This window comes from Salvelinus fontinalis, chromosome 2 (assembly GCF_029448725.1).
Source record: "Salvelinus fontinalis isolate EN_2023a chromosome 2, ASM2944872v1, whole genome shotgun sequence".
NCBI lineage: Eukaryota > Metazoa > Chordata > Actinopteri > Salmoniformes > Salmonidae > Salvelinus > Salvelinus fontinalis.
In genome coordinates, this window is record NC_074666.1 from 99,208,847 (window position 1) to 99,222,693 (window position 13,847).

General features: G+C 46.9%; 1 protein-coding gene across 1 annotated transcript in view; it reads right to left on the minus strand.

The window, feature by feature from the left end:
• Positions 1-1,831: 1,831 nt before the first annotated feature.
• Positions 1,832-13,847, minus strand: part of LOC129833053 (myosin-11-like) — a 73,756-nt gene continuing 61,740 nt past the window's right edge. Inside the window, exons 42-45 of the mRNA XM_055897307.1 lie at positions 12,852-13,060; positions 6,893-7,001; positions 6,499-6,671; positions 1,832-2,859 (exon numbers count right to left, since the gene is read on the minus strand). Of these exons, the coding sequence (XP_055753282.1) occupies positions 2,640-2,859; positions 6,499-6,671; positions 6,893-7,001; positions 12,852-13,060 (711 nt within the window). The 3' untranslated portion in view covers positions 1,832-2,639. The remainder of the gene's footprint in view (positions 2,860-6,498; positions 6,672-6,892; positions 7,002-12,851; positions 13,061-13,847) is intronic.

A 13,847-nucleotide genomic window follows, 5' to 3' on the forward strand; every position in this document is an offset into this window, starting at 1 on the left:
GAGATGTCTGTTGCTGTTGAACAAAATCCACAGACAAGAACACACGATTGTGGTGATTGAAAATAGTTTATAGCATTTAAAATATATATTTAGGTGTTTTCACAAACAATTCAGCCTAATAACCCTTGACACTAAGTTGTACAGAAAGCCATGTAGACTATTGTAGCCTGGGCACCAGTCTGTCTGTGTCCTGTAGACTATTGTAGCCTGGGCACCAGTCTGTCTGTGTCCTGTAGACTATTGTAGCCTGGGCACCAGTCTGTCTGTGTCCTGTAGACTATTGTAGCCTGGGAACCAGTCTGTCTGTGTCCTGTAGATTATTGTAGCCTGGGCACCAGTCTGTCTGTGTCCTGTAGATTATTGTAGCCTGGGCACCAGTCTGTCTGTGTCCTGTAGACTATTGTAGCCTGGGCACCAGTCTGTCTGTGTCCTGTAGACTATTGTAGCCTGGGCACCAGTCTGTCTGTGTCCTGTAGACTATTGTAGCCTGGGCACCAGTCTGTCTGTGTCCTGTAGATTATTGTAGCCTGGGCACCAGTCTGTCTGTGTCCTGTAGACTATTGTAGCCTGGGCACCAGTCTGTCTGTGTCCTGTAGACTATTGTAGCCTGGGCACCAGTCTGTCTGTGTCCTGTAGACTATTGTAGCCTGGGCACCAGTCTGTCTGTGTCCTGTAGACTATTGTAGCCTGGGCACCAGTCTGTCTGTGTCCTGTAGACTATTGTAGCCTGGGCACCAGTCTGTCTGTGTCCTGTAGACTATTGTAGCCTGGGAACCAGTCTGTCTGTGTCCTGTAGATTATTGTAGCCTGGGCACCAGTCTGTCTGTGTCCTGTAGATTATTGTAGCCTGGGCACCAGTCTGTCTGTGTCCTGTAGACTATTGTAGCCTGGGCACCAGTCTGTCTGTGTCCTGTAGACTATTGTAGCCTGGGCACCAGTCTGTCTGTGTCCTGTAGACTATTGTAGCCTGGGCACCAGTCTGTCTGTGTCCTGTAGATTATTGTAGCCTGGGCACCAGTCTGTCTGTGTCCTGTAGACTATTGTAGCCTGGGCACCAGTCTGTCTGTGTCCTGTAGACTATTGTAGCCTGGGCACCAGTCTGTCTGTGTCCTGTAGACTATTGTAGCCTGGGCACCAGTCTGTCTGTGTCCTGTAGACTATTGTAGCCTGGGCACCAGTCTGTCTATGTCCTGTAGACTATTGTAACCGGGCTACCAGTCTGTCTGTTGACATGATGGCACAAACAGATCTGGGATGAGGCTAGTATGATTGTAGCAATATAATTTTGTGAACCTAAAATCAACGTAGATCATAGCAGTAGTAGTAGGACTGTAGTGTGTGTGTGTGCGCGTTAGTAAGGAACTCATTATGAATGAAAGACACAGCCTGGTATCTGATTAAATCTAGCTCTAGAAAGTATTGTCCATGGGTTTACTCTATATCAACTCAATTCACATTAAATTCTCAGATTAAAGAATTAGTTACTTCTAACATATAGCCACTGTTTGAAAATATAATCAAATAAATATGCATAGAGAGAAAAACAATATTTTGTGTCTAAGTGCAATAAGAACTTCAGATATATATTATGACATCTGCAATAAGCTATAACTTCAGATATATATTATGACATCTGCAATAAGCTATAACTTCAGATATATATTATGACATCTGCAATAAGCTATAACTTCAGATATATATTATGACATCTGCAATAAGCTATAACTTCAGATATATATTATGACATCTGCAATAAGCTATAACTTCAGATATATATTATGACATCTGCAATAAGATAACTTCAGATATATATTATGACATCTGCAATAAGAACTTCAGATATATATTATGACATCTGCAATAAGATATAACTTCAGATATATATTATGACATCTGCAATAAGCTATAACTTCAGATATATATTATGACATCTACAATAAGAACTTCAGATATATATTATGACATCTGCAATAAGATATAACTTCAGATATATATTATGACATCTACAATAAGATATAACTTCAGATATATATTATGACATCTGCAATAAACTATAACTTCAGATATATATTATGACATCTACAATAAGATATAACTTCAGATATATATTATGACATCTGCAATAAGATATAAATTCAGTTTAAAACTCATACTTTGACATTTTGGTGACACAATCAAAGCTATTGTCACAGACAGGTGATGCATTAAAAGGGGGCGGGGTATAAGAATTTTAGTAGGGATGGAAGGGGAGGGTAGAAGGGAGGAGTGGAAGGAGGGAAAGATAAAAGGAGGAATGGAAGGAGAGGGAACGAGGAAAAGATAAAAGGAGGAATGGAAGGAGAGGGAACGAGGGAGGAGTGGAAGGAGGGAAAGATAAAAGGAGGAATGGAAGGAGAGGGAACGAGGAAAAGATAAAAGGAGGAATGGAAGGAGAGGGAACGAGGGAAAGATAAAAGGAGTAATGGATGGAGAGGGAGTGAGGGAGGAGTGGAAGGAGGGAAAGATATAAGGAGGAATGGAAGGAGAGGGAACGAGGGAGGGATAAAGGACAGGAAATGGAAAGATGTATTGAGGGAAGTCAGGGAAGGACAGGAAGAAGGATGGACAGTGTTTAAAAGGAGGGGTGAGACTTTGTCCCTCTACTCTTCCGGCAGGGTTCCGTTGATGTCCTCCGGAGACAGGGTGGACGAGAACAGAGGCTCGTCCTCTTCTGGAACGCTGTTTGTGTTCTCAGAATTCCCACCATTCCCTTCATTATTCCCAGCTCTGCTCCTCCGGCTCCCAGTCCCACTGAGGCTGACATTCCCAATGCTCCCCACGCGACGAGGACTGCTGCTGAAAGATGACTCTCCTCCTCGCCTGGGAAGGACGGGAATGTCGGGGAAATAATGGAATTAGAGGCAGAGGGAAGAGGCAGAATAGAAGGCCGTACTGGAGGAAGAGAAGAAGAAGTTAGAATTTGTAAGAAGGGAAGAAGAAGAGATGGCAGAACCAGACAGAGAGGAAATGAGTTGAGTTAGAGGTATAGTTGGTTTCCAGAACCATGTAAGAAACACGTGTCTGGATGGTTAGACCTTAAACACGGTTAAAGAGCTGGAAGAAAAGGCTGCTATAGACGAGGAGGGTTTAGAGGTGAAGACGGAGGATGGATGAGAGACCAAGGGTTAGCTAAAGTCTGAGGAGTTTAAGTTGAGGATGAGATTGAGGAAGAGTTTGAGGAAGTATTTGAGGAAGAGTTTAAGGAAGAATTTGAGGTAGATTTTGAGGAAGAGTTTGAGGAAGGCTTTAAGGAAGAATTTGAGGAAGAGTTTGAGGAAGGGTTTGAGGAAGAGTTTGAGGAAAAGTTTGAGGAAGTGTCATCAGAAAAAGAAGTAGAATTAGCTGCAGAGTTGCTGTAGATTCCCAAGTCAAGTAATGATGTGAGTATTAAGTTGATTGCCGAAGTAAAGATGACTCAGTAAGAGGCAGACAGAGAAGCGTTTGAGGGCTAGTTAATATCTAAAGGACAGGTGTGAAGCGGTGTCAGAGTCGGAGTCAGAGACAGAAGAGGAAGAGGAAGGGGAAGAGCATCAACATCATATACGGTCTTCGGCCAGGTGTAGAGTTATATTGTCTACTATATACAGGTCAGGTGTAGGGTTATATTGTCTACTATATACAGGTCAGGTGTAGAGTTATATTGTCTACTATATACAGGTCAGGTGTAGGGTTATATTGTCTACTATATACAGGCCAGGTGTAGAGTTATATTGTCTACTAAATACAGGTCAGGTGTAGAGTTATATTGTCTACTATATACAGGTCAGGTGTAGAGTTATATTGTCTACTATATACAGGTCAGGTGTAGAGTTATATTGTCTACTATATACAGGCCAGGTGTAGAGTTATATTGTCTACTATATACAGGCCAGGTGTAGAGTTATATTGTCTACTATATACAGGTCAGGTGTAGTTATATTGTCTACTATATACAGGTCAGGTGTAGAGTTATATTGTCTACTATATACAGGTCAGGTGTAGTTATATTGTCTACTATATACAGGTCAGGTGTAGTTATATTGTCTACTATATACAGGTCAGGTGTAGTTATATTGTCTACTATATACAGGTCAGGTGTAGTTATATTGTCTACTATATACAGGCCAGGTGTAGAGTTATATTGTCTACTATATACAGGCCAGGTGTAGAGTTATATTGTCTACTATATACAGGTCAGGTGTAGAGTTATATTGTCTACTATATACAGGTCAGGTGTAGAGTTATATTGTCTACTATATACAGGTCAGGTGTAGAGTTATATTGTCTACTATATACAGGCCAGGTGTAGAGTTATATTGTCTACTATATACAGGCCAGGTGTAGAGTTATATTGTCTACTATATACAGGTCAGGTGTAGAGTTATATTGTCTACTATATACAGGTCAGGTGTAGAGTTATATTGTCTACCATATACAGGTCAGGTGTAGAGTTATATTGTCTACTATATACAGGTCAGGTGTAGAGTTATATTGTCTACTATATACAGGTCAGGTGTAGTTATATTGTCTACTATATACAGGTCAGGTGTAGAGTTATATTGTCTACTATATACAGGTCAGGTGAAGAGTTATATTGTCTACTATATACAGGCCAGGTGTAGAGTTATATTGTCTACTATATACAGGTCAGGTGTAGAGTTATATTGTCTACTATATACAGGTCAGGTGTAGAGTTATATTGTCTACTATATACAGGTCAGGTGTAGAGTTATATTGTCTACTATATACAGGCCAGGTGTAGAGTTATATTGTCTACTATATACAGGCCAGGTGTAGAGTTATATTGTCTACTATATACAGGTCAGGTGTAGAGTTATATTGTCTACTATATACAGGTCAGGTGTAGAGTTATATTGTCTACTATATACAGGTCAGGTGTAGAGTTATATTGTCTACTATATACAGGTCAGGTGTAGAGTTATATTGTCTACTATATACAGGTCAGGTGTAGTTATATTGTCTACTATATACAGGTCAGGTGTAGAGTTATATTGTCTACTATATACAGGTCAGGTGAAGAGTTATATTGTCTACTATATACAGGTCAGGTGTAGGGTTATATTGTCTACTACAGCCAGAAGAGGACTTTTTCCTTTCCTAGGAGTTTTTCCTAGCCACCGTGCTTCTACACCTGCATTGTAGCTGTTTGGGGTTTTAGGCTGGGTTTCTGTACAGCACTTCGAGATATTATCTGATGTACGAAGGGCTATATAAAATAAAATTGATTGATACTATATACTGGTCAGGTGTAGAGTTATATTGTCTACTATATACAGGTCAGGTGTAGTGTGTTGTATTTAAGGGCCCAAGAAGCCGTTACTGGCTGGCAACGTTCTTATTCCTTAACTGCTAGCTAGCCAACTACTGCTAACTTACATGCTGACCCCACCGCTTGCGTCACGTGCCACGTGCGTTGCAAAATAATTCCCAACACATACATATTATTTAATCCAAACTGCTCGCGAGCGTCAACTAGCGTCTGCGTAGCGTCAACTAGCGTCTGCGTAGCGTCAACTAGCGTCTGCGTAGCCAGGCGCTAATAGAACCTGGTTCTATTTTTGACCCTTAAAGCGCTGTAAGTCCCGCCTCTCCCATCTCCTCATTGGTTTTTAGCAGCATATTCCCACGTGGGTGATTGAAAGATGAACCTGAGGTCCACACTGCAGTCCAGTTGGTGGTGGTAATGCACCTTAAAGTTGGTTGCCAACCGCCATATAAAGTCCGGAAGAAGAAGAAGACGGAAGGAGGAGAGATTCTGGCTAGAAACGAACTGGGTTTCCCCTTTTATCTGTGGATTAATTGTCAGAGTAGAGGACCTTGTGCATTTCAGGTAAAATAACAACCCAATGTTTATATCCCAGGACAAATTAGCAACAGCAAGCTATCTAGCTAAATTGCCATGAATGTTTTATGCGTTTCGACCTGTCCCCAAATGAATACAGTTGGTTCAGAATTTGTTTTGATATTTCAACCTGCGTGTCCAGGTCACGTCTGGTGTGTACGGACAAATGGAACATGCACACGATAGCGCACGTGCGTGCCCGGTCTAGTCAGCATGTTACAGTCACGTCAAACTGTGCAGCCCGATTAATAGCAACGTAGCTGCATTTGTTTTTGGCTGTTTTTCTAGTGACATTTATTTGGATACATCCATAACAACGAGCTAATGAGGCGAGATTTCGCCCGGCATAGAAAATGTGCTCTCTCATCAGGACACTGTTGTTCAGAGGAGCTAGCCAACAACACAGCTAACAACACAGCTAACAACACAGCTAACAACACAGCTAACACAATCACTTCAACCTGAAGCTGGAAAGACCGCTAACTAGCTGCATTTCTACTATGGCTGTAACCCTGTAAAACAACACACTTCACAGCACCTATCTGGTGTAAAAACATCGTCTTGAGGTGTATTTCAGTGTGATGTCGGCATAGTGTTGTATTTAGCCAGGTTTGTACCTGAGTTTGCTCTTCAGGGCGGACACCTCCCTACTGAGGGCGTCGTTGGCCTCGGAGGCCTCGTCCAGTTCTCTCTGTAACTTCCTGCGTCCCGCGGCAACCCGTTGAGACTCCTCCTCCGCCTCCTCCAGCTGACGCTTCAGCTGCTTCACACGCACGTTAGCCTTCTCCGCCTACGCACACACGCACACACACACACACGCACACACACACGTGCACCGGAATATACACGCACACACACACACAAATACATGAGGGAAGGAAGCCAAAAAGCAAACTCAAAAAATACATTTTAAAATTGAAGGATATGTGGTGGTATGTGTGTGTGTGTGTGTATGTATATATATATGTGTGTATATATGTGTGTGTATATATATGTGTGTGTGTGTGTTACCTGGTCCTTGTACTGCTCTGCCTGTTTCCTGTCTTCCTCCATCTGGATGGTCAGATCCTTCAGTTTCTTCTCTTTCTGACGCATCCCTTTAGCGCTGGCCTGTCTCTCTCTGGACACACAACACACCAGAATCTTACAGCTGTCTCTCTCTGGACACACAACACACCAGAACCTCACAGCTGTCTCTCTCTGGACACACACAACCAGAACCTCACAGCTGTCTCTCTCTGGACACACAACACACCAGAACCTTACAGCTGTCTCTCTCTGGACACACAACAGACCAGAACCTTACAGCTGTCTCTCTCTGGACACACACAACCAGAACCTCACAGCTGTGTCTCTCTGGACACACACAACCAGAACCTTACAGCTGTCGCTCTCTGGACACACACAACCAGAACCTCACAGCTGTCTCTCTCTGGACACACAACACACCAGAACCTTACAGCTGTCTCTCTCTGGACACACAACAGACCAGAACCTCACAGCTGTCTCTCTCTGGACACACACAACCAGAACCTCACAGCTGTCTCTCTCTGGACACACACAACCAGAACCTTACAGCTGTCTCTCTCTGGACACACACAACCAGAACCTTACAGCTGTCTCTCTCTGGACACACACAACCAGAACCTCACAGCTGTCTCTCTCTTGACACACACAACCAGAACCTTACAGCTGTCTCTCTCTGGACACACACAACACACCAGAACCTTACAGCTGTCTCTCTCTGGACACACAACACACCAGAACCTTACAGCTGTCTCTTTCTGGACACACAACACACCAGAATCTTACAGCTGTCTCTCTCTGGACACACAACACACCAGAACCTTACAGCTGTCTCTCTCTGGACACACAACACACCAGAACCTTACAGCTGTCTCTTTCTGGACACACAACACACCAGAACCTTACAGCTGTCTCTCTCTGGACACACAACACACCAGAACCTTACAGCTGTCTCTTTCTGGACACACAACACACCAGAACCTTACAGCTGTCTCTCTCTGGACACACACACACCAAACCAGAACCTTACAGCTGTCTCTCTCTGGACACACAACAACACACCAGAACCTTACAGCTGTCTCTCTCTGGACACACACAACCAGAACCTTACAGCTGTCTCTCTCTGGACACACACAACCAGAACCTTACAGCTGTCTCTCTCTGGACACACAACACACCAGAACCTTACAACTGTCTCTCTCTGGACACACAACACACCAGAACCTCACAGCTGTCTCTCTCTGGACCCACAACAACACACCAGAACCTCACAGCTGTCTCTCTCTGGACACACACACACAACACACCAGAACCTCACAGCTGTCTCTCTCTGGACACACACAACACACCAGAACCTCACAGCTGTCTCTCTCTGGACACACACAAGACACCAGAACCTCACAGCTGTCTCTCTCTGGACACACAACACACCAGAAACTCACAGCTGTCTCTCTCTGGACACACAACACACCAGAACCTCACAGCTGTCTCTCTCTGGACACACAACACACCAGAACCTCACAGCTGTCTCTCTCTGGACACACAACACACCAGAACCTCACAGCTGTCTCTCTCTGGACACACAACACACCAGAACCTCACAGCTGTCTCTCTCCGGACACACAACACACCAGAACCTCACAGCTGTCTATCTCTGGACAACAACACACCAGAACCTCACAGCTGTCTCTCTCTGGACACACACAACACACCAGAACCTCGCAGCTGTCTCTCTCTGGACACACACAACACACCAGAACCTCACAGCTGTCTCTCTCCGGACACACAACACACCAGAACCTCACAGCTGTCTATCTCTGGACAACAACACACCAGAATCTTACAGCTGTCTCTCTCTGGACACACACAACACACCAGAACCTCACAGCTGTCTCTCTCTGGACACACACAACACACCAGAACCTCACAGCTGTCTCTCTCTGGACACACAACACACCAGAACCTCACAGCTGTCTATCTCTGGACAACAACACACCAGAATCTTACAGCTGTCTCTCTCTGGACACACAACAACACACCAGAACCTCACAGCTGTCTCTCTCTGGACACACAACACACACCAGAACCTCACAGCTGTCTCTCTCTGGACCCACAACAACACACCAGAACCTCACAGCTGTCTCTCTCTGGACACACAACAACACACCAGAACCTCACAGCTGTCTCTCTCTGGACACACACACAACAACACACCAGAACCTCACAGCTGTCTCTCTCTGGACACACACACACAACACACCAGAACCTCACAGCTGTCTCTCTCTGGACACACACAACACACCAGAACCTCACAGCTGTCTCTCTCTGGACACACACAAGACACCAGAACCTCACAGCTGTCTCTCTCTGGACACACAACACACCAGAAACTCACAGCTGTCTCTCTCTGGACACACAACACACCAGAACCTCACACCTGTCTCTCTCTGGACACACAACACACCAGAACCTCACAGCTGTCTCTCTCTGGACACACAACACACCAGAACCTCACAGCTGTCTCTCTCTGGACACACAACACACCAGAACCTCACAGCTGTCTCTCTCTGGAAACACAACACACCAGAACCTCACAGCTGTCTATCTCTGGACAACAACACACCAGAACCTCACAGCTGTCTCTCTCTGGACACACAACAACACACCAGAACCTCACAGCTGTCTCTCTCTGGACACACAACACACACCAGAACCTCACAGCTGTCTCTCTCTGGACACACAACAACACACCAGAACCTCACAGCTGTCTCTCTCTGGACAACAACACACCAGAACCTCACAGCTGTCTCTCTCTGGACACACACACACAACACACCAGAACCTCACAGCTGTCTCTCCCTGGACACACACAACACACCAGAACCTCACAGCTGTCTCTCTCTGGACACACACAACACACCAGAACCTCACAGCTGTCTCTCTCTGGACACACACAAGACACCAGAACCTCACAGCTGTCTCTCACTGGACACACAACACACCAGAACCTCACAGCTGTCTCTCTCTGGAAACACAACACACCAGAACCTCACAGCTGTCTATCTCTGGACAACAACACACCAGAACCTCACAGCTGTCTCTCTCTGGACACACAACAACACACCAGAACCTCACAGCTGTCTCTCTCTGGACACACAACACACACCAGAACCTCACAGCTGTCTCTCTCTGGACACACAACACACCAGAACCTCACAGCTGTCTCTCTCTGGACAACAACACACCAGAATCTTACAGCTGTCTCTCTCTGGACACACAACAACACACCAGAACCTCACAGCTGTCTCTCTCTGGACACACAACACACACCAGAACCTCACAGCTGTCTCTCTCTGGACACACAACAACACACCAAAACCTCACAGCTGTCTCTCTCTGGACAACAACACACCAGAACCTCACAGCTGTCTCTCTCTGGACACACACACACAACACACCAGAACCTCACAGCTGTCTCTCTCTGGACACACACAACACACCAGAACCTCACAGCTGTCTCTCTCTGGACACACACAACACACCAGAACCTCACAGCTGTCTCTCTCTGGACACACACAACACACCAGAACCTCACAGCTGTCTCTCTCTGGACACACAACACACCAGAACCTCACAGCTGTCTCTCTCTGGACACACAACACACCAGAACCTCACAGCTGTCTCTCTCTGGACACACAACACACCAGAACCTCACAGCTGTCTATCTCTGGACAACAACACACCAGAACCTCACAGCTGTCTCTCTCTGGACACACAACCACACACCAGAACCTCACAGCTGTCTCTCTCTGGACACACAACAACACACCAGAACCTCACAGCTGTCTCTCTCTGGACACACAACACACCAGAACCTCACAGCTGTCTCTCTCTGGACAACAACACACCAGAACCTCACAGCTGTCTCTCTCTGGACACACAACACACCGGAACCTCACAGCTGTCTCTCTCTGGACAACAACACACCAGAACCTCACAGCTGTCTCTCTCTGGACACACAACACACCAGAACCTCACAGCTGCCTCTCTCTGGACAACAACACACCAGAACCTCACAGCTGTCTCTCTCTGGACCCACACAACACACCAGAACCTCACAGCTGTCTCTCTCTGGACACACACAACACACCAGAACCTCACAGCTGTCTCTCTCTGGACACACACAACACACCAGAACCTCACAGCTGTCTCTCTCTGGACACACAACAACACACCAGAACCTCACAGCTGTCTCTCTCTGGACCCACACCAAGCCAGAACCTTACAGCTGATATATATTTTATTTAACCTTTCTTTAGGCAGGGAGTCCCATTGATGTCCTCTACCAACAATCTGAATTTCCAGAAAGGTACCAATGCTTCTAACTGTAATGATGACTGCACTATCCATTCCATCACTATAGTATTACAACTATTGGACTTATACAGTCATACAGTCATCAGTTTATTAGGTACACCCATCTAGTACCAGGTCCAGTTTATTAGGTCCAGTTTATTAGGTCCAGTCATCAGTTTATTGGGTACACCCATCAGTTTATTAGGTACACCCATCAGTTTATTGGGTACACCCATCAGTTTATTAGGTACACCCATCAGTTTATTAGGTACACCCATCAGTTTATTAGGTACACCCATCAGTTTATTAGGTACACCCATCTAGTACCGGGTCGGACCTTCCTTTGCCTCCAGAACAGATTGAATTCTTTGGGGCATTCTACAAGGAGTCGAAAAACGTTTCACAGGGATGTTGGTCCATGACATCACACAGTTGCTGGAGATTGGACGGCGGTACATTAATGCTGCGAACAGTCCGTTCCATCTTATCACAAAGATACTCTACTGGGTTGAGGTCTGGGGACTGACCAGGCCACTCAAGTAAACTGAACTCGCTGTCATTCTCCAGGCAATGTTTTCCCACTCCTCAATTGTAGTGGATCACTTGTCCACTGGAGCCGCTTCTTCCTGTTTGTAGCTGATGGGAGGGGAACCCGGTGTGGTCGTCTGCTGCAACAGCCCATCCATGACAGAGATCGACGAGTTGTGCATTCTGAGATGCTGTTCTGCACACCACTGTTGTGCTGCTCTGTTATGTGTCTGTTTGTGGCCCTCCTGTCAGCTTGCACCATTCTTGCCATTCTCCTTCGACCTCTCGACCTCGCTCAAAGTCGCTTAGGTCACTCATTTTAATCATTCTAAAGTTCAATCGAACAGTAACTGAATGCCTCGATGCCTGTCTGCCTGTTTTATATAGCAAGGCCACACGACTGTCTGTAGGAAGGATACGTTTTTGGTGAATGGGGTGGTGTACCTAATAAACTGGCCAGTATATATTTACCTACCTTGCCTTTTGCATTCAGATCAAGCTATTTATGTAGTTCATCATGACCATGTGGGTAAGAACTACATTTCCTATCACCCTCTCCTGCCCCCACCTGTTCTCCAGCCCAAGCTGTTCCTGTCTCCTCCTCTCCTCGCCTCCCCCTCTCCTTCCTCTCCTCCCCCTCTCCTGCCCCCACCTGTTCTCCAGCCCGAGCTGATTCTGTCTCCTCCTCTCCTCGCCTCCCCTCTCCTTCCTCTCCTCCCCCTCTCTTTCTCTCCTGTCCTCACCTGTTCTCCAGCCCGAGCTGTTTCTGTCTCCTCCTCTCCTCGCCTCCCCCTCTCCTTCCTCTCCTCCCCCTCTCTTTCCTCACCTGTTCTCCAGCCCAAGCTGTTTCTGTCTCCTCCTCTCCTCTCCTCGCCTCCCCCTCTCCTGTCCTCACCTGTTCTCCAGCCCGAGCTGTTTCTGTCTCCTCCTCTCCTCGCCTCCCCCTCTCCCCCTCTCCTTCCTCTCCTGTCCTCACCTGTTCTCCAGCCCGAGCTGTTCCTGTCTCCTCCTCTCCTCGCCTCCCCCTCTCCTTCCTCTCCTCCCCCTCTCCTGTCCTCACCTGTTCTCCAGCTCCAGCTGCTCCTCCAGCTGGTGTAGTTTGGCCTCCAAGGCGCCGATGGCGGATTTGAACTTTGACCTCCCCTGACCCTCCATCTCCTGTAGCTTGACCTTCAGATCCTTGTTCTGCCTCTCGAGCTGCTGTCTGGCGCCCTCACTGCTCTGGGAGGAACTACGCTCAGCCTGCAGCTCACTGCTCAACTGGTCCACCTAGGGGGAAGGGATAGAGAGACACACACATCACTTTAGAGAGGGGGTCATGGGAGGAAGAGGTTAGGACCAGGGGGAAGTGATAGGAGATGCCCTCTGGTCTGACAGTAAAGGGAAGAGGTAGGGAGACAGTAAAGGGAAGGGGTAGGGAGACAGTAAAGGGGAGAGGTAGGGTGACAGTAAAGGGAAGGGGTAGGGAGACAGTAAAGGGAAGGGAGACAGTAAAGGGGGAGAGGTAGGGAGACAGTAAAGGGAAGGGGTAGGGAGACGGTAAAGGGAAGGGGTAGGGAGACGGTAAAGGGAAGGGGTAGGGAGACGGTAAAGGGAAGGGGTAGGGAGACGGGAAGGGGTAGGGAGACAGTAAAGGGAAGGGGTAGGGAGACGGTAAAGGGAAGAGGTAGGGAGACAGTAAGGGGTAGGGAGACAGTAAAGGGGGAGAGGTAGGGAGACAGTAAAGGGAAGGGGTAGGGAGACGGTAAAGGGAAGGGGTAGGGAGACGGTAAAGGGAAGGGGTAGGGAGACGGTAAAGGGAAGGGGTAGGGAGACGGGAAGGGGTAGGGAGACAGTAAAGGGAAGGGGTAGGGAGACGGTAAAGGGAAGGGGTAGGGAGACAGTAAAGGGAAGGGGTAGGGAGACGGTAAAGGGAAGGGGTAGGGAGACGGTAAAGGGAAGGGGTAGGGAGACGGGAAGGGGTAGGGAGACGGGAAGGGGTAGGGAGACGGTAAAGGGAAGGGGTAGGGAGACAGTAAAGGGAAGGGGTAGGGAGACGGGAAGGGGTAGGGAGACA